Source organism: Heliangelus exortis, chromosome 1 (genome assembly GCF_036169615.1).
Source record: "Heliangelus exortis chromosome 1, bHelExo1.hap1, whole genome shotgun sequence".
Taxonomy (NCBI): Eukaryota; Metazoa; Chordata; class Aves; order Apodiformes; family Trochilidae; genus Heliangelus; species Heliangelus exortis.
In genome coordinates this window covers 28,033,569-28,061,337 of record NC_092422.1, presented here as the reverse complement: position 1 = coordinate 28,061,337, position 27,769 = coordinate 28,033,569, and the positions used below count along the sequence as shown (strand labels likewise).

The following is a 27,769-nucleotide window of genomic DNA, read 5'->3' as shown; positions in this document are numbered from 1 at the left end:
ATAAGATCTCCCTGGAGCCTTCTCTTCTCCAGGCTGAATAACCCCTATTCACTCAACCAGTTTTTGTGGGAGAGCATGTGTGCTTGGAAGGTGAATAGTCATCTTTCTTGATAGGTCACTAGCTAAGCTTGACATTCAGAATTTTTTACAGTGCATCACAGACATTTTAATGCAGGAAAATAGACATTCCCATCCTACCAGATGTTTTTTGTTCTTATGATACCTGGTAGCTGTCAGCAAAGACCTTTATGTTATGGTGGTATATGATTGTACATAAAATACCTAAACATGGAAGATTTCTAATAAATAAAGTGGTGATGACTATTTCATGTAGCCAAACACAGCTCAGTCTGTTGATAGGCCCTTTCAAATTAGTTTCCTGCTGTACAAAGTGTTGCAGTTCAGAGAAGCATTCAAATAGGACTGTGGGAACACAGTAGTAGTTTAAATGGGCAGTTGCCATGTTGTTGAAGGTGGCTGATTGATTTTCAAACCTGTACTATAACTCTTATGACTTTCACAAACCAGTAAAACTTTTTATTCTTTGGAGGAGGCCACAACTGGTTTTCATGGATGGATAAGCACTGACCCGAAGAAAGAAACAGAGCAACTGCAAAAAACTATGTAATTGTTGGCAGTGTTTAGTGAAATTAGCTCTGATAAGTGTTTGTGGCCCTGCTGGAGAATAAAGTTCACGAGTAGTTGTTGCTTGTCCTTGTAATATTTTTAGATTTCTTTCTTATTACTTCTCATCTGATTCCCTAAGCTTCAGTGTCTTGTTCTGGTCAAGTATAGTAACTTTAATACTAATGGCTTCTGGTTTGCATGAATGGAACCAAAACTTCTGTTTTGAAGCCTCGCTGAATTGTATGGGTAAAATCATCTTGTACTCTGGGAGTAGGGCTTGAAGTGCTTGGTCTTTCATCTGTAATGTTAAAATTGTAATAGTTCTCAATTATCCAGTAATTTGTTCTCACAGTAGTATGTTTGCTTGAGGGTGTTGCTTTACCATTTCTGATCTAATTTGGACAAGTTAATGCTTTCCATATATTACCAAGTTTTATTGCATAGTGAAAATAAATTTTTTTTTTTCTTTTTCTAAAAGGTTTATAACAAAAAGAAGGAAACATGGGGAGTCTGTATCTTTATTGTAGCAATTGATCTGGATGAAATGACATTCACTTTCACAGAGCTTCTGAAAAGTATAAGCATAAGGTAAGTGATTTTAAGGGTTTGAATTTAGAGTTTAGCAATTAACTAGTCAGCATTTTTATAGAGAGACTGTTCTAAAAGTCTTGTGAATATTTGTGCATATCAGGCTAGTTCATTTTAAAGTGAAAGTTACTTATTGGCAATTATATGAGTGTTTTGGTAAACAGGGAATCTTGCTTTCTTATTTGAGTTGAAGGTGCCAATGATACTGCTTTGATTCTGCTGTGACTGGCTTTGTTATACAGCTGATTCTTGTTCTGATTCTTAACTTTCAGTCTTAATCAGTTTAACTTTCTTTTAATTTACATTTAAAATAATTTGCTTTCCTTCTATTTATCAAGATTTTCTGTAATTTTTTTTTCCAACAGGAGGCTTAGGTTATATCAAGAAGTAGAAAAAAAATTTACTCTTCAAATAGTTTGGCAGCATGCTCCTCTTTTTCAAATGTTTTAATACCAGTCTAAAATTTTGTACTTTCATACATGCTTTTTGCTAGCAGATAGTTATTGTTGTATATACACAAAGTTTGCAATACAGGATTAAAGATTATAGGACAGTGTCTAGTTTTGAGGTAAATTTAGATGGAAACAGGAATAAGGTTACCTTGTGTTAGATTCATCTAAGGAAAGAATTCCAGTGCACTCTGCCTCATAACTGTGCCATGTGTCAAAAGTGTGTGCAGGAGCAGAACCTTCAGGTGCTGTAGGGCAGGAGGCATGGGCAGGACACTGGATATATTGTGGTGGTAGCCCCAGACTTTGTCCAGAATATCCTTTTCCTGGAAATCATCTGCTATGATTACACTTCTCCATACCCCTTCTACCTTGCATCATCTCCCAGAACAGCATTCAGCTCCTGTGTTTTGACTTAATCTCTTCAGTCTCTTGGCTGACTTGGAACCACGTGGATGAAATCCAATTGCATTTGTGCATCAACATTCAGCGTGTTCCACCTGAGTACAGATCAGCTTGCACTGCAGACTGAGACTGTTTCCCTTAGGGTTTCTAAGAATAAGCTATTACTCTGTTGATTTTGATTTTAGCAATATTCAATTGCTTGTTAGCCCTGGGCTTTTTGTCATGTATAAGGTCAAATTGGCAGGGATTTCTATCAGTCATTTTACAGCCTAGAGCCACACAGGTATATTGGAAAGATTCTTCATTGTCTGGTAAAAGAACTCTTAAATGAACTTCCTACTTGTTTTATATTCTGTTTTTTTAAACTGACGAAGATCAAAAAATATCTCATAATACTGTATTGTGATAAAAGATCAAAATAGTTTTATATTGCTGAAACGGTTGAATATATTTGATAGCTTCCTCCTCATTCATTTTTGCCAATCTGCTGATTTTGGTTATGAACACGATAAGATGCTTTCCTGATGGTCATAATATTACACCAATGTCTAGGGAAAACTTTGATACCCCATGTAATGGTATTTCACAGAATCACAGAATTGGCATGTTTAGAAAAGACCTCTAAAAACTCCGTGTCCGACCCTCAACATCCCCCCCACTCCCCAGTAAAATAAGATGTTATATGTACATATACATCAATATCTGTACAACCCACTAGAGTATGTCCTGAAGTCCCTTTTCTTCACGGGTGTTAAATACCTCCAGGGATGATAATTCCACCGCCTCCTTGAGCAGTGTGTTCCAATGTCTAATTACTCTTTCAGTAAAGAATTTCTTCCTCAGGTCTAGTCTAAACCTTCCCTGTTGCAACTTGAGGACATTTCCTCTGGTCCTGTCATTATTCACTGGAGAGAAGAGGCCACCACCCACATCCCTAGAACCTCCATTCAGGAGGTTTTCTTTCCAAAGGGTGAGGATGTCCTTGTCCCCAGTATCTGTTGTAACACTTGAAATTCCACATAAGTGAACACATGCATGTTGGTTTTCATTTCTAGGTCACTGTAGCATGGATGGAGCCACTGTTCATGTTCTTAGAGTAGAAAGAATATTTGTAAAGTAAAACTTTTAGGAAGAACAGAAGGGTTGAGGTATCCATGTTGGATATTTGTGTTTTACTGGCAGAGCAAGGAAGAAAGATGTGTCTAGGCAGCAGTGTCTGGCTTCCAAAGATAATATCTGTGCTCGCCAAAAAAAGTCTTATTTCTGTAGCAGAGTTCATATATCCAGGTGTCTCTGCTGTCTAGTTGAGCATTCCTACATCTGGATAGTGTAAAGGTGGGTCTTGAGGTGGATGAGTAGTGTTTCCCAAGGCAAAGTCCTTGGTCACTGTGAGTTGTAGTAAGAAATTCTTGGAGTCCATTGATGTAAGGCAATGGGTTTTGGTGAGTATTTTTTTTTTTCTTATAAAATCTGTTTCAGAATTCTCATTCTCAGAATTGTGATGATGTGTCATTTTTCTTTTTATTTTCAGTGTATGTGCATTTTTTCAGTTTCTCAAAGAGGTGGATGTTAACATGGATACTATAAGCACTAAAGTTGATAGCACTGTATCAAGGCTGAAGAAGAAATATGATGTATTACTTGCACTATACCACAAGTTTGAAAGGTAGGATATGTTTTTTTCATTTTGAAATCATTAATACCTTACTGCTGTCAACATCTGAGTATTTAGATTTTTCAAACTGTACATTAGAAGAGGCTGTTTAAACTCTTGTCTGCTAATATTTACAGAACACTGAAATGGAACCGTTTACATATGTTGAATAAACACATCTTCCCTTTTATTCCAGAACTATTACAATGCTTTGTTAAACAATCGCCTTGCTGCAGTGTAAACAATGGTTAAGAGTAGCATGTTGTGCTGGCTACTCCCTTCATTAAACTTTTTGCAGCTACAAAGAGGACTGTTTTACTATCTAATATTTCTTTTTAGTTAATGAATTTCCTACTTCTAACTGCCCACCCCTTCCCAAGTTCAGATCCTAGAGGTTCTTTTTAAGGAGCTCTGGAAAGAAGGAAAAAAAAAAAAGAGAAAAAAAAAAAAAAAGAAAAAGAAAAAAGCACAAGTAAGATAGATTCTCTCTACCAGATCTGGAACTGAAGGCTGCTTGTTCCAGTGTCAAAGGGTATTGCAAAGCTTACATTATTAATAATTCTCACTTGTAATCAAGGTAAATTTCCCAAGTGGTTTAGCTGACCGTACAAAAAAAAAACCAAAGGACATTCTCTGTGTACAGAAAAAAATGAGTGTGCTAATGGCAGAGTTCTAAGAGCTTACTGTGTGTAACTTGAAAATCAGGAGACTGTCAAATAGATGCTTTTTTGAGTTGCTGTTACTCCAAGGTGGTAATTTGCTGCACTCTCTGTTTTAGTGTGAAGCCAGAGAAGGCTTTAGATCGTTTTACAGGCTAGTATGTGCTAGCATAGATGCATATTGGCAAGATGTAATATCCTCTGAGTTAATTTTGAATTGCTCTGTGAAATTCTATGCTGCACATACCAGTAGCAACTGCTTCATTTTATTAAACATGGATGCATCATTCCATAATGTTTCCATTTGATACCGTTGCTTCAGAATGCTGTGGTATTTTTCACCTACAGGCGTTTTGAGTGGCTGTAACATTTTGCCTCCCAAACCACAGGAGACTCTCAAATATACCTTAAATGACCCTTGAAAGGGGTAGCTGGTCATTCCTTGGTAATTTATAGAATCAAGGCATAAACACAAGTTTTATTTGCCTTTTCAAAGTCCAGTCACTAACACTTCTGGTTATCCTGGGTAATGTGTATGTCACGGTAATTTTATAAAGTTTATAGTTGCCTTAAAGCTATGAAGTTTTTGGAAATTGTGTAATAATTTGCTTTTAGTAATTGCAAGTCTTTTCTGGTCTATAAAAGTGTTATTGCAGATTTACACAGGCACGTTCTGCTTTTTTGTCCCTCTAACTCTTCTTCACTTGCTTACTTTTTTGCAACGTGAATTGCAGTAAGTTTGTTTTTTTTTAAACGGGATGTGAAAGATTTTTTCCTGTTTTGTTTTTGAATAAACTGAATTTATTTATTGACATGTCATGTTCCTAGAATAATTAGGAAGCAACACTACATTCCGGAGCTTGCAGCAGCACTGCAGAAATAAATAGTAAAGGTTTTAAAATGTCCTTTTATAGAGTGCTCTGTGCAGTGGTAGCACATACTTTGCTGTGTTTTACAAGCCACAAATCTTGTCTTTCTGGAAGAAAACAATAACAAATGTTATTATGCCAAACTAAAATTGTTTTGCTGTTTGAGCTCTGACATAAGCATGTAAGTAACAGCATTATTTCAGCTCTGGCAGGGCTGTAGTTGGTCTGTTGTTTATCTGCTCTCTAAGAGCCAGCATTTTTTAATGTCAGAATAATATTTTGTGAATTAGCATATTTTTTCCTTTATTGAAGTCAAAGATACTACATAGTTTGCTTTAAGGAAAGTGTTTAAAAATAAAATATTTTTATTTTCTAGGACTTGTGGCCTTATTTATCTGGAACAACCTAGTAGTGAGTAAGTTTGACTTTCCTAAATAGCGTTTGTCAAGATAATGAGTTAAAAGATTAAATTCTGACATGTTTTATGCCTTAAGATTAACCTCAGTCATAGTATGTCGTGTTTAATTTGGATTAAGAGGGGATTTAGAATTTCAGTGAGATGATGAGAGTTACAGAAGTCATGTATATATTTGATCACTTCTTCCATAGAGGGTTGCTGCCTAAGGCTAAGGATGGATGTCTCAGCATGGTGGGAATGCCCATATGGAAGGTGTGCTTCCTAATCAGAGCTACAAATGAGTGGATGAAAGGATACCTTAGCAGCTCCCAAGTGAGCTTGCAGTCATGTTGTGACTGGAGAATAGGGCATTAGTTGAAGGCACAAGAGAGAAAATGGATTGTAACAGTTAAGTGAATTATCAACACTCATTTTTTTTTTCCATGGATGATACAGCTATTTCCAGATTCTTGAATTTATTTAGAGACTTGATTTTTTCAGATGTGTACTCTGTAATTACATAGCAAATGGAATGAATTAATTAACTATATGGAAGAAGTTGCATGTTGTCCTAAGTGTTCCATAGATGGAACAATGTTTTCAGAAATTATAATTTAAATTATTACAGAGCTGCTAATGTGATGTCTTTGGTTTTGTGTGTCTACAGGATTTCTGCTGAACTCAGTTCTGTATTAGTCCTAAAAAATTACTGGATTACTTTTTTGCTGGCAAAAGGTGAGATTGATTAAAAGTTATTTTAATGAATATTGTTGAAGTTAATTTTTTTTTTTTGTTTACTTTTTTCTTTTGTTTATATGAGACAAGCACCCTTTTAGCAAATATGCATATTACAGGCCTGGAATGTTTTGACTGTGTGGCTTTTGTAACTATTCAGTAATATTTATTTGTGTGCAATTTGGCTATTTTATTCACTAGTATTGCTTGTATATAAATCTGTATATTTTTAAGCTTTTTAAGTTTTTTTTTTGGTTGGTTTGGGTTTTTTTGGTGTGGTTTTTTTCTTTTTTTATTTCAAAGGTTGGTATTCTGTATTTGAGTCTATTCTGAGTTGCTTTATGGTCTCCCAATATTTTAAGAAAGGATGATTACCTGAAAAGACTAGCAGATTTTTTAAAATACACATATATATACTGTAAATACATATGTTTTGAATTTCTCTTCACTATATACTAGCAACTCCTGCTTCATGAATACTTAGCAGCTTTCACAAATCTATTGTAAGACCACAAAAAGGAGGTGAAGAGGAATTGCACAGAAATGAGGTACATGTAGGTGAAATGGTCTGTACATTATAGTAACTGAATATGGTTACTCCACTATAGTGAAATGAAAAAGAAATCAGGAAGGAGCACTGAGAGGTAGGAATTTTCTGCACAATAAATGTATTTATATGTATGCTAGATCTAGAGCAATAACCCTCTTTAGAATCATGAGTTTTAAAATCAATAGCCTTTGAAGAACACTGGCATCCTGTATGAATTCTGAATTGTAATTGTCAAGTATTATTAAATGAACTTTCAAAGCTTGTTTTTTTTTTTTTCCAAATTACTTCTAAAATTAAGTCAAACATCTCACAAAGGTTTTCTTTAACTTTTTAAATGTTTGCAGGTAAAGTGTTGCAAGTGGAAGATGACCTAGTGATTTCTTTCCAGTTGTTGCTATGTGTCTTGGATTATTTTATCAAACTGTCGCCTCCTGCTATGCTCAAGGAACCATACAGTAAGGATATTAATTAATTTTTATGTTCATTAAGTAGAACCTGAATGGGTTTAAAATTATATTAAGAGTCTCGCTAACATTAATAATTAATATAATAATGCTTCCTAAGCTTATTATAATAGATTTTTTAATGTTTTAGTTTGGATATAGTGAACTTGAATTAAGTTACTTGAATGTGGCAGTTTAATTTTTTTTTAAAAGCAAAAATATAGTGTGTCTTCACTATAGGAACTTATTTTCAGAAGTAACTTTGTGCATTCAGTTTTTATACCCAGTACGTGGATAATCTCACTTAATAGGGAGAGAAAGCAAGCAATTATTGCTAACTTTCAAAGTCAGAATTCTATTTTTGTTGAATATGGAATATGTTGAATCAGCTATGGAATTGATAGAGTGAAGTATTTGAAACCACAGTATATAGAAGACAATTTTTGATTCTAACTAGGTTTGTCTTCTTCTGGGCTTAGATGTGATACTAATATTTATAGACTTTGTTTCTTTGTTTGACAATTAAATACCCACTTGGCTTACACTGTGATAGAGTATATGGTGCATTCGCTGCTGTATTCTTTAAATTCCATATTTTGGAAGATACTTATCTGACCTATGTAATTATTTGTTGCAGGTAAGAACAAATAACACCAAAACTTATTAACTTTTATTCTAATGCCAATGCAAAGAGAGAGTGGGAAAGATTGGGCTTGCTGCAGGGAATTCTCTGTCCTACTTCAGTGCTATTTTCAATTTAAATTTGTCTGTTTTGTAGGACAGACATATGCTACTGCTTGCTTCAGATCATGTACAGCCATATTTGATTTAAATGGACATCTTTTTCAAAGAACACTGAACTGGAGCAACCTGTTTTTGAACTCTATTCCCAGTTTGTTGTTTTTTTTAGTGAACCTATAGAGGCTGGGAGCGCATTGTTAGAAGCAGTTTGATTCTGTGCACTGTATCTTGGAAAGAAATGCTGCTGCTTCAGATTAAATTGCAAATATGGCAGTTGTTATCATAAGTGTTAAAATTCTAACATGAAGCTGTTGTTTGGTGTGTGCAGGTGCTGTTTAAACTGTTAGACAGCACTTCATTCTTTTATCAAATAACACAATGTATTGTTCAAATCCTTGTGACCAAGACAACAAATACTCTGCTAAATGATGTCATGCTTTATGATCTGGCTAAGGCTGAAGGGATTAAGATGCAACCACCAGAATGGCTTATGTAGTTTGTCAGATTTTCTCAGAAGTTATCAAATACAGATGAATTTACAAATAAGAACAGCATGTTGATAAGAGTATCAGCTTTAAAACCAACAATATGTAATGGTATTAACACGTGTTAATATAGTTTACATTTCAGTCTGACAGTATTGAAACCATCTTCTTTAAAGTGTAACAAAATAGAACATTTTTACCACACTGAATTAAGGGGTTCTGACATATTTTTCCAGATGAATTATCTTTTTTTCATATTTGTTGCCTGGAAGTATTTGAGGAAAGGAGGAATACCCAGCAGAACTGTATTCCAGGTTCCCATCACCATGTATGCCTTGTGTAACTGCATTATCCTTCACATATACAGAGTGATGTTATTCTTTTAGCTCCTTGCTTCACATTTCTGTAAAAATAGGAAAACAAGTTACTCAATTGTGAGAAGATAAGGCTTTCCTACCATTGTAAAACCTATTCATATTCAGTGCTCCATACAGAAAGTGCTATTATGTTGTGTTTCTTGCTTTTAAAAAGCAAAAAGTCCACATACTGATACAGGAATTTAAAAATTAGTTTTCTTTTTGTATGTGTTTCCTGTAACGATATTTTCTGTTAGCCAGCTAGACAGATGAAAAGGAAAATATTTAAGAGGAGGATCTGAAAAATCATGCAAAAATTTTATTCTCTTTAGGCTTAAAAATGCAAATCTCTTCTTTCTTAAGACTAACCTTGTTGTTGTTCTCCCTGTCTTTCCAGAGTCTGCTGTGACTGCAGTGGCTGTTAATGGTTCAGCTCGAACTCCAAGAAGAGGTCAGAACAGGAATACACGTACTGCAAAGCAGATTGATACTGATACAAAAGTTATTGAAGTCCTTTGTAAAGAGCATGATTGTAATTTAGATGAGGTAATGCCTGTGTTTTAAGGTCTGATAGATTGTACTGCTATGCCCTGTCTGGAATATGCATTTATTTATATTAGTCTTAAACCTCAGTAGTTGTGCTTGCTTAACTATTCCCTCAAGTTCAGTAATGGAGGTTTTTTTTACCGTTCTGTAGTTTCTCTAGTAGGTAGTTTAAAAAAAACCAAAACAACCCACAGCAAAACCTAATCCCTTTAGTGTGAGTGTTAACTTTGTCAGGGAAACTGAACTGTAAAGAATGCAGTATGGAGTTCTGTGCTGCTACAGCCTGTGGTGTGTGGATTTGTGATCTGATTTCACAGTTTCATCCCACAATTAGAAAATTTACACCACAAGCCCATAGAAAATTGCATTCCCCTTTTCCTTTGCTGATAAATCTATTGCTTTTCTAAAAAGGGACTTTATTTTTTTTTCCATACCCAAGCAGATGATGGAAATAGAAGAGGGCTGGGAAGAGTGCTGTTCTTCCCACTTTAGTCATTTAATGTTTCAGCAATGGGTTGTGTGCTGCATGCTTGCATATCACTACATTATGGATATACAGGCAATTTAAATTTTGCTTTATTGAAAACAAAACAATGCATTACAGAAGTGTCTAATCTAGTATCTTGGTTGAGATGTGAAAAGTGTATGCATGTCTGTGTATTTTGCTAATGCTACGTTTTTTTTTCTTTTTTTTAGGTCAAAAATGTATATTTCACAAGCTTTATTCCTTTCTTGAATTCTGTTGGTATTGTAGCTTCAAATGGACTACCAGAGGTAATTTAAGACAGTTCAACACCAGTACTTTACTTCATGCCAAGTTACTTAAAATTATTTTTATACGTTAATGAAAATCCAATAGGTTCTTCTAAAAGAAAGTGCAAAATGCATCTTTTTTTTTCAGGAATGTGGCTTAGCAGGGATTCCACTGTTCATGGAGCATTTTTAGCTTTTACAGCTGAATTTAATGAATTAATTTCCTCAGGCTGAATCAGTACTTTTGCTCAAAGCAAAGCGTGGCATAAGAATTGCATATCCATGATCTTACTGAAGCTCATAATCTAAAATACAACTATTACAATACCAGGTCTCTGAACTCAGTCTGTAAATGCATACAGTCTTATTATGCACACCCTAATTCAAATGAGATGTCACTGTAGTCATGTTAGAGAGATACCCAAAGGTTTAGGCTGGGTTTTGCAACTGGCAGTTTGGGCTGGTACGTCCATGCAGAAGTACTTTCATCTTACTTGAGTTGTAGCCTGGATGCAGCAGGTCACCTCTGTGCAATTTCATGGAAGAGTGTGCCTTAGTAGGTAATTTCTTGCAGTGTAGTTAGATCCATCATTCTTAAGAGAGTAGGTTTAGCTGGATGTCACCAAGAAATGTGGTAACCTGAAAATAAGCAGCTCTGTAGCTTATCAGACTGAAGGCTTGGAAGATTCAGCCAAGAACCTATTGTGTTCAGCTTCATAGTATACTGGGTAGGGGACAACAGAAAAGATCCACTAAAGATATTAATCTCTTCCAAAATGAATTTCAGGGTATCAGCAGTCTGTTTAGAGTCTTTAAATTATGCTTATATGTAGCTGGGAGGCCCTGTATGCAATGCTAGGCAATGGTTGTTTCACTTCTCAAATCATTGAGGATTTGTGCCCAAGGCTACTCAATTTAAGTATAGAATCAAAATGACCAAAGACTCTTCTGGTGAAAATTGAAGACATATCCAGTCACATGGTCCTTGCTCCTAGAACTTGAGTGCCTGGGGGGATGTTTTAAAACAAAGCAGAAAGTTACAGCTGTATTTCAGAGGTACTCTGCTCATGCCTGTAATTCATCTAACCATCAGGCAGAGGCTGAGATCATCAATAGAATATCTAGTAACATGAGACATTGAAAATTTTCATGAAAAACCAGTGAGGAATTATATAAATTTTAATATTGTTTCCAAAACAAGAAAAACTTCTGAGCTTTATTGCTGGTATTTAATTTGCCTTCACTGTTTGACAGTCAGGTGTTATGGGCTGATGAGTAGATTGATTCACAACTCTTATTTTTGCTGAAGTTTTCTTCCGAGTTAGCCTAGTGCAGCTGTTTCCTTTAAGAACTGGTGGTTTTTGAAGTGAGAATCCAAAGTTTCTAGAAGTTTATGAAATACTGAAATATTTTAGACAAAAAGAACACATAAGCCTTTAGGATGATAATGAAAGGATAATGAACTTTTAAAACAAAACAAATAAAGAACAAATAAAGCAGTGTTAGGAATCTAAGATAATCTTTGATTTAGGAGTCCTAATATCAAAGTTTTCACTGTGAGATCAGTTCAGAGCAAAGTCCTTTGGTGAAGCTAAATGGAGAAGATGAGGAGCAAGGCTGTGTAGGAGATATTTAGAGCTTGCTTTTTCTTGGGACTAAGAGGGGACTAATTAGGTTTCATGTGCACTGCTGTCTGTATGGCAGGAGTTTGCTTGAGCACAGTGTCATGTAGTATGTATAGGGACTCAAGGAACAGATAGTTGAAGTGCCTGCCTACTTATGCAGGAGCACAGCAGCAAATTTGAAGTTGAGGCTAGTATCTGGCCCTGATAAAAAAAAATTCCAGACTTCCAACTAGTCAGTCACTCAAAATAAAACAAACATGTGACTCCTTATAAAAAGGGAGTCTCCATGTTCTTGGTAGCCACCCTTTAAGTACTGGAACATGGCAACAAGACCTCCCCTAGGCCTTCCAGGCTGAACAAACCTAGTTCTTTCAGCCTTTCCTCATATGGCAGGCTTCCTAGTCCTTTGACCCAGCTCTTCTCTGGACTCTTTCCAGCCTGTCCATGTCTTTTTTGTATGCTGGGGACCAGAACTGAATTCGGTGTTCCACATGTGGCCTGACAAGTGCTGAGCAGAGTGGGATGATGACATCTTTATCTTTGCTGGTGATGTCTTTGATGCAACTCAGCATTAATGTTGGCTTTCTTTGATGCTGCAGCATACTGTTCACTCATATTGAGCTTATTGTCCACCACGATTTCTAGGTCCCTTTCCAGAAAGCTACTCCCCATCCAGGTGGATCCCATTCTGTGCTGCACTCTTGGGTCCCATTTTCCCAGGTGCCACACCTTATACTTGTCCACATGGAACATCATAATGTTCTTGTCAGTCCACTCTGCACATCTTTGCAGTTCTATTTCTCTTGTTCCAGGTATTTTTAGCTCTTTTACAGTGTCAAAACCTAAGCTGGTTTTTTTGGTTTTTTGTTTTTTTTTTTTGAAATTCTCATAATTTTTAATTTTTTTCTCTTCTAAAAGCTTGTGCATGAGAAGGGTTATTTCTCTGGGGATATTTCAGCTATTTGTGTAAGATATGACTTTGGGAGCTCCAAGGCAATTTTCTTAGCATTTAAGCATTGTATTCACTTGGTAGGACTAGCTTCTGTCACTCAGTAAATTTTCAGACTTAGTCCTGTAAAATAAAAGGTTTTTTTCAATGTTTTTTTTGAGGTTGAAGTTCTGTCGAAACAGTATGAAGAGCTCTATTACAAAAACAAAGACATAGATGCAAGATTATTTCTGGATCATGATGAAACTCTACAGCCTGATGTTATAGCCTGGTAATCTTTCCATTTACTACTTTAATTTTACAAAAGAAAATGTGAACATGTATTGATTTCTGCCTTTGCCCCCCTGCTGCATGTTCTAAATGGGGTTTACTGTATCCTGTTGACCTCCTAGGTTTGTAGTTTAATTAAGATAATTCTGGCAATCCCAGCCTTGTTTTATGTTGCAGTTTAAGTAATTAGAAAATATGATTGTGACTCTACCAAAAAGTATTTGGAAGCTCTACTCTAGTTCTCACTCTGTGCAAACCTCTGCTGTCCAGGAAAAGCTGACAGCTCATGAGGAGGAGGCTGAGGCCATATTATGCCACTTGATTAGATATGGCCAAGGTGGTGGTATTCCTCTGAGGCCAGCTGGCATGGAGTGGCTTGGGTCTTTTCTGTCTAGCTCCTCCTTTCTATAAAAAGCTGGTGGCATTTGGAAGCTGCCTGCTGGAAGTGGTCCTCAGGCAATTCTTGATTATGGCCTATAGGCCATTATGACCTGTACCCACAAAATGTTTGGGGAATGGTAACAGAAATAAACCATGGATGGTTTAGCAAAATAAGCAGCTGCCAGTGCTCAGGCACATTCTCTGGTGCTGTTCTGTAATACAGATATATTTGAATTCTTTCTGTCATACTCTAAAATTCCTGGCAATTCAACATTTTCACAGCCTTACTTAATGTGAGATCACAGTGCAAGTCTGTGGCAGAAAAATGCTTAAGTTTAAAATTGCGTGGAAATGGAGCTCATACCCAGCTGTATGTCTAATTAGGTTTCTATAAATAGAATTCTAGAAAAAAAAATGAGTGTGAAAGGACAGATTGGAGGTCATCTGTTCCAACATCCTGCTCAAAGCAGATCTGCTTGGGGATTTAGGTTACATTGTTCTAACAACTGTAGTGGTTGGATGTCTAGAAATTTTTAAAAAAGTCTGTTCCATAGTTGTTTTTTTTCCCTGCAGATCATTAAGTCTTTATAGAAAACATTCTTTTTTGAAATACATTAGTACTTCATAAGTTTGTTTTCGATTTCTGTAGCTCACAGTTGGAGAGGACACCACTAAAAAACAATCCAGATGAGGAAATTAATCTTATACTTCCACAGACGCCTGTCCGGTATGAGCATTTTTCTGTTTCATATCCTAACTAGAAATATTCATCTTTAGAGTAGTTGCTTTAACTTTAAAGCAACTCTTTTGTTGTTCATAAAACAGAATGTAGTTCTGATAACTAATAAGCCAGTGAGCATGTACTTAGGGCTTCTAAGTGCCCTGAGTTCCCAGTGAAGTTGTTGAAAAACAGAAAAAGCTTTTTACTGACTTGCCTTAAGAAGTGCGAGACGTCTGTAAGAGACTACAGACTTTGTTCTTGTGAAAATGCAACTTTATATTTCCATGGTAGTAATTCTGTCTGCTATACTTCCCTCTTCCCATCTTTACTCTATCTTCTGTCTTCCTGTACTGATAGCAAATAGAATATGCACAAGTGTTTTTTCTACCATGTTTTTTTTCTTATTGTTATTTTTTTTTCTGTATTGGGAAGGTGAACATTTCAACCTATTTTGGCCTATTAGGAAAAGGGACAGTTGTGATACCATCGTGGTCCTGTACTCAGCACTGGTGAGGCTGCACCTTGAGTACTGTGTGCAGTTCTGGGCCCTGTCTGCAAGAGAGACACTGAGGTGCTGGAGCGAGTTCAGAGAAGGACAACCGAGCTGATGGAGGGTCTGGAGAAACAAGCTCTCTGAGGAGAGACTGAGGGAATGGGGAATGTTTAGTTTGGAGAAGAGGAGGCTGAGAGGAGACCTTATTGCTCTGGTTACAGCTACCTGAAAGGAGGTTGTAGGGAGGTGGGTGCTGTCCTCTTCTCTGAAGTGAACAAGGATAGGACTAGAGGGAATGGCCTGAGGTTGCACGAGGGGAGGTTTAGACTAGATCTGAGGAAGAAATTCTTTACTGAGTGAGTAGTCAGAGGTTGGAATGGGCTGCCCAGGGAGGTGGTAGGGTCACAATCCCTGGAGGTACTTAAAAGCTGTGTAGATGAGGCACTTCAGGACATGCTCTAGTGAGCGATACAGATTGATGTATGTATTTTATTGGAGGGGATGTTGGACACAGTGATCTTAGAGGTCTTTTCCAATGTGGCAATTCTGTGATAGAAATGTGGTATTAATTGGGGACTGATGTGTAGTCAAATGCAGAAAACTTGGAAGCTTGAATTCAGTTAACCAAAGGAAAAAGCATTTGCAAGGTTTTTTTCTGTGTGCCACAGTTTTTTGGCAAAAGCAGCCTTTTTTGCCCAATGGTACTCAAGAACCAGCCTGCTGTGTCACTGCAGTGCCATGTCCACATGCTATGTTTGTTTGGGCAGTCATACTTAGGCTGTCAGGTCTAATAAAATGGGACAGTATTCTTGTTCCATGCTTGCTGTGTAAACTCATTTAATTTTAGCATGCTGCAGAGATGAGAAAAGTTAAAATATTTTACCCTTAATTATTACTTTAGTTTTCTCTGATGAGTATATTTTTTTTTTAAAGTACTGCTACAGTGTTGATCTGGTTGTCAAAGAATGAATTAGACTCTGGGCTTTTGTGTCCATAAATGTACTAAATGCCATCTGCAGAAACTAATTGTTTTCTAGCCAACAGAGCAGTAAGGTTCTGAAAAGCTTTGTCATAAAAAGAAATATGCAGCTGAAACAGATATTAATATGTATATAAAAAAACTTCAAATCTCCTGTGACTACAAAAGTCTATTTGATTGCCTCAGTGGTCTTATGCTTCTTTAACTGTTGTTGATGTTTTCTTAACTATAAAGACAATTTTGTCTTTTAGTTCCCAGACTTATGTGTGGTATTAGGAACTAGATGCATTCATTAGATAACGTGCAGTTTTGCCAATGACCTTCTCATTAAATACAAATAAATTTTTTCACGAATACAGATAGCTTGTAGTTATCAGTTATACTGTAAAAAAAAAAAAAAAAAGTTTAAAAAAGCTCCCTAACACTGTGAATGATGCTTTGTTATGTTCTAGACATGCAAGTCTTATTAAGAAAGCCCAGGACCACTAAGTTTCCACATTGTTAAAAATACAAAATGTGCTATGCCAACTCTGATCTTGATAGGAGGTCCATTGAGGTGTTTAGGTTCTCTTCACCTGTGCTTGACTTTGAGTTCTCCAAAACTGATGCAGTTTGAGACAGTTTAGGTGAAGGCTTACACACCAGCAGTAACTGTTTCTTAAGCCACAGAACTGTCACTAGATGGCAGTGAACCTTTGATAACCAGCATAGAGTGGAAAGTGGATCATTAACTCTCCCTGCATTAAATAGAATTCCTTACAGGTTCTCTTGAAAGCACCGTACTTATTATTATTTGACTCTTCTTATAGTGTCTTCTTCAGGGATCTAGATACTTAGGATCTGCTCTAAAGCCCCCTGAAATTGGTGAGAATCTAATAATAATAATCAGTGGATATGTATCTCATAATTTATATAGAAAACAATAGATAAAATGGCTAATTACTGGATCAGAACATAATGGGAGTGAAATGTGTTTTCATTTTAGGTTTTTCCACTGCCTCCTTATTACTACTAGAGTTTTGGTAGAAGTGATTTTACCAAAACCTTCTAAAAAGTAGATTTGCACTGCTACAGTTATAGTGATTGAACATATTTTTCTTCTCTCCCCACTTAGTTTCTGAGGGATATGAGCTTAGTAGGGTAGAATGGGAAAAAGTCCTGGATGGGAAAGGAGCCCAGAAAAGCTGGTTCATATTCAAGGATCACATCCTACAAGCCCAGGACCATTGTGTCCCAGTGAAGAGGAAGGCAGGCAGGAGTGCTGAGAGGCTGGTGTGGATGAGCAAGGAACTCCTTGACACACTTCAGATTAAAACCAAAGTTTACAGAGGATGGAAGCAAGGACAGATACCCTGGCACAACTACAGAGAAGTAGTCAGAGAAGCAAGAGATCAGGTTAGGAAAGCAAAAACACAGAGAGAATTGGATATGGCAAGGGGGTTTAAGGACAACAGGAAAAATTCTATAGGTATGTCAATGATAAGAGAAAAACGTGGTCCCGCTCCAGAAGTAAATGGGAAAGCTTGGTCATGCAAGATGTAGAGAAGGCTGAGGTACTCAGTGGCTACTTTGGCTCTGTCTTCACTGGCAAGGACTCTGGTCACACTCTCCATGTTGCAGAAGCCAAAGGCAGGGACTGGGAAAAGGAAGATTCTCCCACTGTAGATGAAGAGCAGGTTTGACACCACCTAAAGAACCTGAAGGTGAAAAATCTATGTGACCTTATGGGATTTACACACAGCTCCTGAAAGAACAGATGATGTTGCAAAGCCACTGTCCATTGTAATCAAAAAGTCTGGTGAAATTCCTGCTGACTGGAAAAGGGGAAACAACCCCCATTAAAAAAAAAAAAAAGGAAAAAAAGAAGACCCAGGGAACTCCAGGCCAGCCAGTCTCACCTCTATGCCTGCAAGATCATGGAGCAGATCCTCGTGAAGGCTCTGCTAAGGCAAGCAGATAACAAAGGGGTGGTTGGTGACAGCCAACACGGCTTCACTAAGGGCAAGTCCTGCCTGACTAATTTGGTGGCCTTTTACAATGGGGTCACAGCCTCAAGGGACAAAGGCAGAACAACAGATGTCATCTACCTGGACCTGTGCAAAGCATTTGACACTTTTCCACTTGACATTGTGATCTCTAAAGTGGAATGATATGGATTTGATGAATGAATCACTCATTGGATAAGGAACTGGCTGAATGGTTGCACCCAAAGAGTTGTGATCAGTGTCTCAGTGTCCAAATGGAGATGTGTGATGAGTGGTGTTCCTCAAGGATTGGTACTTGGATCAGTGCTGTTTAGCATCTTTGTCAGAGACACGGACAGTGGAATTGAATGCACCCACAGAAAGTTTGCTGACAACACCCAAGTGTGTGGTGAAGTCAACATTGTAGAGGGAAGGGATGGCATCCAGAGGGACCTTGACAGGCTTGAGAAGTGGAGCTGTGCAAACTGTATGAAGTTCAGCAAGGCCACATGCAAGGTTCTGCACCTGGGTTGAGGCAATTCTATGCACAAATACAGGTTGGGAGGAGAAAAGATTAGACAGCTTTAAGAAGGACTTGGGAGTTGTGGTGGACCAGAAACTTAATATGAGCTCTGTCAATATGTGGGCTTGCAGCCCAGAAAGCCAATGGGGTACTGGGCTGCATCAAAAGAATCGTAGCCAGTCCAGGGAGGTGATTGTCCCCCTCTGCTCTGCTCTTGTGAGACCCCACCTGGAGTACTGTGTCCAGTTCTGGAGTGCCCAGTATGAGAAGGACATGGAGCTGTTGGAGCCATTCTAGAGGAGGGCCACAAACATGGTAAGAGGGCTGGAGCACCTCTCCTGTGAAGACAAGCTGAAGAAGTTGGGGTTGTTCAGCCTGGAGAAGAGGAGGCTTTGAGGTGACCTTAGAGCAAACTTCCAGGGAGCCTACAAGAAATCTGGGGTAGGGCTTTTTACATGGGTGTGTAGTGAAAGGACAAGGGGCAATGGTTTCAAACTTGAAGAGGGGAGTTTTAGGTTAGACATCAGGAAAAAATTCTTTAATTTGAGGGTGGTGAGATACTGGAACAGGTTGCCCAAAGAAGTTGTGGCTGCCCTCTTCCTGCTGGATGGAGTCTTGAGCTGGTCTAGTGGGAGGTGTCCCTGCCCATGCAGGGGGTTGGAACTACATGATCTTCAAGGTCCCTTCCAACCCAAACCACTCTATGATTCTGGCATTTCTAATACCAGTAGAAACTTCATGCTGTTACTTAATACACAACTTGAAATATGTTTTAAAAAAAGCCAGGCCACATAAGTACTTATGCATGTTTGTATTACTATTACAGCTCATTTGAAATACTGTAGGTACTTGTGTTAGCTCTAGTAGTTTTCTGTATGAAGACATTGGATATAAATCAATGATTCTGTTTGTGGGTTTGGTTTTGTTATTGGCAAGAAAATTCTAGGCATTAATCATAGAATTAAGTAGGGATACAAATGGTTTTGATATTGGTGTGTTTGTTTTTTTACTCTGTTCAGAAATGTCAGTAGGAAAGTATATGGAGGCATACTTCAATACTTAAGTATGTATCAGTTAATAAAATATTAATATTTATCATCTACTCTTTATCTAGACAATAAAGAATTTTTTTTTTGTATTTCTTGGTAACATGAAAGATTTCTTTTCATGTCCACATCATTTTCCAAGCCACAGTACTTGAAAAGTTATGAGAATTTTATCTTTAAGATCTTTCTAGCCTAGTTTACAGATACAGAAGGTAGAATATGGATTACAGAAATTATAAGTTTTTTATTGGAAATAAAGTGGATGGGAGGTAGAGTAAGGATTTATATTTCAATGTGACTTCCAGGGAGGGAGAAGACTCTGTATTTTGATGCCAGTAGGAATGTTGACAGCTCTGCCCCTGAAAAATCTGTTTTTTTCAAAGCATGGATGTTAAAAAGGCTGTATTATCTTGTGACTGCCATATTTGAATACATCTTACTACACTTGTGAGCAGGTGACTTGAAACATAAAAGCTGTCTTCACCTGTTTTTTGTATTAATTCTGTCCATCAAAGAGTTTTTTTGTTAGGGAGTTGCTTTATTTTAATAAATTTTTTCACATGCAAGGATTGCAGTTCTACCATTTTACTGCTTTCAGAGGTGCTCGTTAGGTTTTTTTTTACTTGATTTATGTTATTTTCATTGTTTACATGTTGGCTGTAATAATTCCCATAATTAGATGATTCAATGAATTAGGTTATTAGAATTCAGTGATTGACACCATATAACAGGTTTTTTTCCAGCAGGTTGCTTATTAACTGAGTTGAGAACTAAAATAGTATCTTTTTGTCTGTGTGCAGAATTGCTGTTCATTTTCGTGAAACTGCCAAGTCAGCCTTAATATTTATTACACATTTTATTGTATTTTTCCAGAGCTGCGATGAATAACATTCAGCAGTTGATTATGATTTTAAACTCGGCAACTGATAAACCATCAGATACTCTCAACGTATATTTCAATGTAAGTGATGAGAAGGTGGATTTGTGAAAGATTGTTGGAATTACCACTCTAGCAAAATGTACATATGCAGATCTGCCACATATGTTTTTGAAAATCCTGTATTAACAACCATTTTTGAAGAAGCAAGTTTAAATTGAGGTGGTTTAAATGTAATAATTTTAGAAAGCACTTCTATCAAACCGGTGTGTACTGAAACTTTGTAACTTCTTCAACCTTTTTGTTACTGCAGTAAATATTAAGGTTTACTTATTTATGTATCAGATGGAAAGAGATGGATTTAAAAGGGAGACAAGAGGAGGATGTGCTTACAGAGGATCTCTTGTATCCATGTTGAACAACTTAAACATATTTCTGCCATGAAAGACACCAACATTGAAACTGCTCACATATTACTTGGGTTAATTGTAGCTGTTTGCATGTGAGATGTGAAGTTGTAATTAATGGAAGTAGCTGAAATCTAGACAATTATTCTATGTTCTTGAAATACTCAATTTATATTTATGCTGGGGAGCTGATAGATATTGCTAAGTGAAGCAGGTCCAATGTGATTAAATCATTAAAATGTTTTTAAAGTAAAATGTTTTTCCTTTGCCTTTCCTTCCTCTGTGCTCCTTCCTGTACTTGATTAGAACTGCACAGTAAACCCTAAGGACAGTATTCTGAAAAGGGTGGAAAGTCTTGGCCACATCTTCAAAAATAAATTTGCTGAAGCAGTTGGACTGGGATGTGCTGAAATTGGCTCACAGGTATCTAGCATTTTGGCTGACTATTATTTTTTTGAACTCTGTTGGTACTACCTAATGTGAAACCTGACTTGTCTCCTTCTTGGAGGACTTGACTGTCCTCCTTCAGTGCAGTTTAATAATAGTAAAAAGTAACAATATTGTTTCCATCTTGAGGACTGGACATTTTTTTCCTGAAGCTCTGTAAAGATAATATTCCAAATCATTCTCCATACAAAAGGAGATGGATAGAAATATGTTAGAAATACTTTAATGAAGAATGGGAAAACTGTTGGGTAAAATACATTTAGTGAAACATAACTTTGCATTCATTAAGTAATTTAGCCTAAAACTGTGGAAGATGACTCACTTCCTTGTAAAATCTGTAGGTGAGCTGTGCTTTCAACAAGGATTTTGGAGATCAAATCCAACCAAGTTTGTACTTGACAGTCTCATGTCTGCTAGCAGCATTTTTTATTCTTTTAGCTGTGAATCGACATAAATACTTGATTAATCAGTCTTCATGTGGCTGGGGTAGTCACATACCTGAGAAACATTTGATGCCTCTCCATTGAGAGAGAATCCATGGGGGATAACGATTTCTTTATAGCGGCTCTTCCAAAAAATCCAAATATTCTGAGTTGCTAAAACTTGAGTTTGCCTTTTGTAGTCTCTTAAAACATCTTGTAGTATTCTTGGATTTCTTCTTTTTTAACAGAGATACAAGCTTGCAGTACGTCTGTATTACAGAGTAATGGAGTCTTTGCTCAAGTCGGTAAGTTCAGTTCTGGTACCTTCATGCTGGTATTGCCTTTTACAAATACTAAGAATATTCACAAATTGATTTGATGGATATATTTCAGGAGGAAGAGCGCCTCTCAGTGCAGAATTTCAGGTATGTGCCCCTAATTTGTTACTGAACTCTTGTTATTTTAGTTTTGAACAAGTACTAATAACTTTCTTTCTCTGTAGCAAACTTCTGAATCGTAACATCTTCCACACATCTCTTCTGGCGTGTGCTATTGAGGTTGTCATGGCTACATATGTCAGTAAGTTGAATCCTAAGTCCTAAATAGCATAATTGCCTAAACCAGCAATTATTTCAGTATCATAGTCATAGAATACCAGGTTGGAAGGAATAGCAAGCATCATCTGGTTCAACTTTTCTTTGCAAAAGCACAGTCTAGACAAGATGGCCCAGCACCTTGTTCATCTGAATCTTTAAAGTGCCCAGTGTTGGGGAAAATAGGGATTAAAAAAGGGAAAAGCATCGGAAGGGGAAGGATGTAGTACTGTTGATAATATTAGTCCATCTTCCCTGCAGGAAATGCTTCACAAAGTGATGGTACCAGTGCTGAAACAAATTTGTCTTTCCCGTGGATTCTCAATGTATTTGATTTAAAAGCTTTTGACTTCTGGAAGGTGATTGAAAGCTTTATTAAAGCAGAACCAAGCCTAACATGGGAAATGAGAAAGCATCTGGAACGCTGTGAACATCAAATTATGGAGTCTCTTGCTTGGCAATCTGTAAGTAATATTTTAAAGTAATATTCCTCAGTCTCTAGCATGCGTACCTGGAAAAAGGATATCACACACAGCTCTGTTAAATAAGCTGTGGTCTTGCTGTGACTTATTTCTAGTAAAATACAAGAGCAAAACAAGATTAGTTGTGGCATGTCTTCAGGTTTTGAAAAAAAGGTGTATATGAGGGGAGGAAGTTGACATAGCTTTGCAGATTTATGTGATTGTAAGCTGACATCATCTTAACTAGTCTGGCATGAATCTTAAGGGTAATATCCGTAAACAGCATTTTGGTGCCAAAGACAAGGCAATACATTCTGTGCTTTTATTTGTAAGTTTATTTTTATCCATTTGCTATTCCCACTTGGCATTATGGCCATAGTTCTGTGCATCTGATATGTTTGTTAATAGTACTTAAAATACAGATTTGCATTGTCCTTTGAGTTTCAGTCACTTTGGTATTTTTAGTGGCTGGGTTGTTTTTTTTTAGGCTAGATCTCAGTAAATCAAGTGTTTCTTTGTATTGTATGTTAATTATAAACCCAAAATATGCTGTTAATGCCACAAAACAGAAGATAGTAGAGACAGTTAATTCTGATCAGAGAAGCATAAAGTGATGGTTTAAGAATCCATCCCATTTCTCATAGATCTGTTGAGTTTAAAAAACACAGTATGCCATGGATAATGGGATAATTTAACTGTAAAGCAAGTTTTCAGAGTAATCTGATTTTGGTTTGTGTATGACTTTAGAGTGAGAAGTCAACAGTTTTATAGGACAGGTGGTACTTGACCAGGCTGTGGGGTTATATTCCTGGAACTGAGGAACGCTGTGCCTGAGCAGCGAGGGCTCCATCTTGTGTTTAGGTTTCTAGCTCAGAAGCAGCATTCTGGCCTCAGAGGTGTATGGAAGCAGTTGCCATGCTTTACACTGAATCTGGTGGACCACCTTGTGCCAACCAGCCGTTGCCACTTGATTTCCCTTGCTGACAAAGTGAATGGGCACGACCCTGGCAGCTCCCTGAACATCAGTGGTTATGAAGGTGACATTTCCACTGAAGTTGTCAAGACTTGTGTATCTAGCTTTCTGCTTATTACCACAACATTGGTAATGAATTTATGGTGCAGTACTCTAGCTGCTGTACCAGAGTGCAAATTTCTTCCTCTGTAATGCCTTTACAAGTTTGTTTTGCGTCCTGGGAAATGCTCATGGTCTCTCCATTGCTGTATGAATTTCTTTGTGGTTTTGATGTCCTTTGAGTTTAGGCTGCCTTGAAAGCACTTGAGGCTGAGAGCCTTTTCCCAGAGCCTACAGAAACAGGGTAAATGAGGCAGTATTTCAAGAGGCAACCAGTATTTTAAGTATATGCTTGCAGGCATATAAGGAGTGCTTATTTGAGAATTGTAAAATTCAGAAAACAGAAGGCATAGGTACAGATATCCAGGTTTGACTCTCTAAAAGGTAGCTTCTGCTACTGCAAACCACTTTGAAGTCAGCTTACTGATCATCAATAAGCCATGTTTGCCACTTTCTTCACAGTAATTCAAGCATTACATGCAGATAATTGATTTAGACTTGGGCTTTCAGATTGGAGAATCTAAAGCATTGTGTTTTCAAAAGTACAACAACAAGCACAGGATTATTTCAAGTTTTCCAAGTGTTTGAATGTATTTTAGTATACTGAAAGTATCTTTTTTGAGTTGCCAGAGGTTTATGTTTGGTGCTGTTTTGGAATGGCTTATATAGGATTAGTAGAACAGACCAGTTCAATTGAAAGGGACCACCAGTGATCACCTAGTGCCAGTAAGATGTGGAATAGAGTACTTTGGAGGAGTTAAATAGAAATGTGCAGTATGCATATCCAAGGGCCCTTCTACTTCGTGTACTTGTGCTTCATGTCCCACCTGGACCCCTCCCCAAGTGCAGGGCTGTCTGCAGTCTCTTCCTGCTGGGGTTGGCACTAGAGGGCACAGCAGGGTTCCCTCAAAAGCTGAGGGAAGCCTGGAGCAGTTGGAGCCTGTGTGGAGGCACCCTGTGACTTTGCACTGTCCTCCATTGCCCGTAAGGAAAAGGCTGTGAGCTGTAAGCCCCAGACTGCATAATGGTGGCTCAGGAGATGAGAAACAGCAAAATGGTAGCTGGGTTAAAATGCTGTGGTGAGTCCCTGGGCCACCGCACTGAAAGGCCTGAGGCTGGTACATTGTAAGGCAGCACACAGAAACAAAGCCATGAGTCCTCCCTTGTGGAAAATTCACCTGTGCTTCACATCTAAATAAATATTGGATGGTTTAGTCTGAAAAGTTTAACTTACTAGAAACAGGAGGGAATGTTTCTGTAGCTGACTTGCAAGGTTGTTTAAGTCAGGAGTCCCAGAAAGGTTCAGGTAGTGGACAAAAGTGGTTTACTGTATTCTTCTGCAGTTCATTACATGGATATTGATCTCCTCATTTACCTAGATATTATTTGCATGTAGTGGTGTACAAGGTTTATCAGGTGTCTGTTTAATTAGAAATTTGCTCAAGAAGGGTAGGCAGCAAAGTGTTCATACCAGTAAATGTTGCTTACTTCCAAACACTCAATAAAGGAGAGAAAATCCAGATGACTTCTGCATAGTTGCAAAGATTCTCACCATATGTGATTGCTTTGGGTTGATTTTAATTTCAGGCAATTTTTTAATTACCTAATAACACAGAAAAAAGATGGAATCCTGAAGTTTCCTAGTATTATTAGATATAGTGTCTTTTTTTTTTTTTTTTTTTTTTTTTGAAAGTGTTAAAATGAAGAAAGATGAAAAAAAGCATGGAATAATTAAAACTTATGCAAAAAAAAAAAAAAAGTTTTGTAAAATAAGAATGGAAACATTTGAAAAATTTATTTACTGATATTTGCATAATGCAACTCAAATTTCCCCAGTTATTTGCTGTGTATTTTTTAGTTATTACCTTCCTCCACAGGTAGGTTCGTTAAAAGGCTTGTCTGCTCTTTGGAAAGTCGGGTCTGTATTTATCCAATTTTTACTCTTTCTTCTGACTGCTTTAGGAAGCAGGACTTCAATATGAGATTTAAAGTGACTGAGAACTGGATATGGAATAGATTGAATTTATTGTAGTTTTACCTTTCAAAGAGCTTTTGTGAGTAAAAATGCCGTGCATAATTGCTGTGAAGAGAAAAATCTTAAGTACCTCTGACTTTTATCTGACTTTGGAAGCTGTATCAAATGAATGTGAAGGATTCTGTTTCTTGCTCTTATCTGAAGATAATATATCACTTCTTCTTCTATTCTTTGTGAATATGTTTATTGGTTCTGCATAGCTAGCTGATGTAGTCATTTGTACTATAGGAAGATTAAACCTTTCTAGGCCATGCTTTCTTTTAACAACAAAAAAAAAAAGCATAGACAAAATAAAGGAAAAAAATCAAAGGTTCTTCTTAATAATTCTTAATTTTGAAAAGGGGCAAGTGCCCATACTGACTTAATCATGTGGCAAGTACTTCCTTTTCCTTAGATCTTTATTGAAGATCTTCAGTAAATCTTCAGATCTCCCTAAAGGGAGAAGCCCTATGTATCCACTCAAATATTATTTACTAGTGAAGTTATGTTTTCAGATGAAGATTATGTGGAGATCAGTTTAGAATATGTTGATCTGCATAATTTTTACTGGCAAAATAGAAATATACCATACAGTATTCTTTACTGTAGAACATTCGTGCTTCATCCCACTAGAGTATTTTGGGCACTACTTTAATTTTGTATCTTTAAATAAAGGGAACTGAAGTTACCTTAGACTAAAAAATAAAGGTTCCTATAGCCTTTGCTTCATTTCTATCATATTTATGTAAATGTGATTTAAACCCTGGCATAGTTAAAATCTGTTTCCTGTGGAAGGAGTACTTTGTCACCTGCCAGACAGGGAGTTCATGCTCAGCCTTTTCCATAATGTTGCCAAATTGATCTCTTGTGACCAGCCAAAAAAAGTAATTGTTTTGAATATCTCAGATGAAGGTTTTGTGAACAAATTCCAGAATCTCTGAACTTCCCGTAGACAAAGCCTTGTCAGCTGCCATGTCACATATTTGACTTACATGTTGCTGCTTGCTGCACTGTATTAGGAGGAAACAAGAGCAGGTTTTCAGCACAAGCAAATTGAATGCAAAGTCTATCAGTTTTCACAGACTGCTTTGAGAGTGAAGCATTTGTAATACCTGAAATTAATTTGGTTTTGGCAGTAGCATGATGTAGAGTGGTTTTTGATATGTTTTTTGGTTGGGTTTTTTTTGGGGGGGGGTGTGTTTTTTTAATTTTTGTTGGGGTTTGTTGGGTTTTTTGGCTTTTTTTGTCTTGGTTTTTTTGGGGGGTTTTTGTTTTTTGTTTTTTTTTTTTTTTTTTTTTTTGTGGCTTTTTTTTTTTCTTTTTTGCATTTTCCTGCCTCTCAGGTTGCACTCTGCTCAGAAGCTGTGAACAGGGAGGAGTAAACAAAGTATTAGCTTTCTTTCACATTGCTACTTAGAGAATAGACTTCATGCATCTTTTTTCACATAAGCAGTAGATGAAGAATGTGGAGCCTACACATGTACTAAATCATCACATTTTGCATACTTAAACTAGTTTGGCCAACACTACAAAATACTTTTTCTGTAAGCCAGCCTTTGCTGGGCCAGAGATGGGATATGCGAAGCCCTTCTGCTCCTTTGAGCCTCAGCTTCCCAGTACTGGGGTAGTGAAGGGGTCTTGTTCTTTTTCACTGAAGTTGCAGACCAGCCACAGCCTTGGCCAAAGATAAGATAATTCATGTCAGCCCAGTATGGTGGGCTAGAGAAGGAATCATGGCCACTCTTCCCTGCTTATCTCTCCACTAAGATGTTCTGTTGTGAACTTGTTAACTCATCCACATGAGAGTAAAAGTCCAAGGGTTATTCTTCACAGGACTGCAGTTTTAAAAGGTACATGATAGCTTTCAGTGTTCACAGGGATGAGTGGCAGCAGATGCATTTTCTTCTACAGCCCCAGAACAGCCAGAGTAGAATGAGAAGGCTCAGTGTGGCAGGGTAGAGGGAGTTCAGTCAGATTTGGTCTGCTGGCTTCACTGTGGTTTTGGTGTTTGTTTACATGGGAGGGAACTGAAGCAGTGCATTGCACTACAGTTGTTGATGCTGTAGCCTCCTCGGCCATGTTGTTTTTTAACACTTGCTATCCTAATTGGTACTTGTATTTTTCAAAGGAAGAATGAACACTAGTATTGATAGGTGTTGTTACTTGGAGTTTTAATGAGGTTTGGAGTTTTAATGGCTGATGCAAGATAAAGATTGCTCTACAAGCTTACTGCTCTTAATGGTTAAAATATGGTCAGAAGTTGGGAAG

General features: G+C 37.2%; 1 protein-coding gene across 2 annotated transcripts in view; it reads left to right on the top strand.

The window, feature by feature from the left end:
• RB1 (RB transcriptional corepressor 1) overlaps nt 1-27,769 on the top strand; it is a 76,562-nt gene that overhangs the window by 7,621 nt on the left and 41,172 nt on the right. For both annotated transcript variants that reach the window (XM_071739274.1, XM_071739282.1), the window contains exons 3-17: nt 1,106-1,215; nt 3,601-3,735; nt 5,628-5,666; nt 6,316-6,383; nt 7,278-7,388; nt 9,356-9,504; nt 10,201-10,278; nt 12,993-13,102; nt 14,132-14,209; nt 20,082-20,169; nt 20,799-20,915; nt 21,610-21,666; nt 21,755-21,786; nt 21,864-21,940; nt 22,216-22,418. In XM_071739274.1, coding sequence (XP_071595375.1) covers nt 1,106-1,215; nt 3,601-3,735; nt 5,628-5,666; nt 6,316-6,383; nt 7,278-7,388; nt 9,356-9,504; nt 10,201-10,278; nt 12,993-13,102; nt 14,132-14,209; nt 20,082-20,169; nt 20,799-20,915; nt 21,610-21,666; nt 21,755-21,786; nt 21,864-21,940; nt 22,216-22,418 — 1,452 coding nt within the window. The remainder of the gene's footprint in view (nt 1-1,105; nt 1,216-3,600; nt 3,736-5,627; nt 5,667-6,315; nt 6,384-7,277; nt 7,389-9,355; nt 9,505-10,200; nt 10,279-12,992; nt 13,103-14,131; nt 14,210-20,081; nt 20,170-20,798; nt 20,916-21,609; nt 21,667-21,754; nt 21,787-21,863; nt 21,941-22,215; nt 22,419-27,769) is intronic.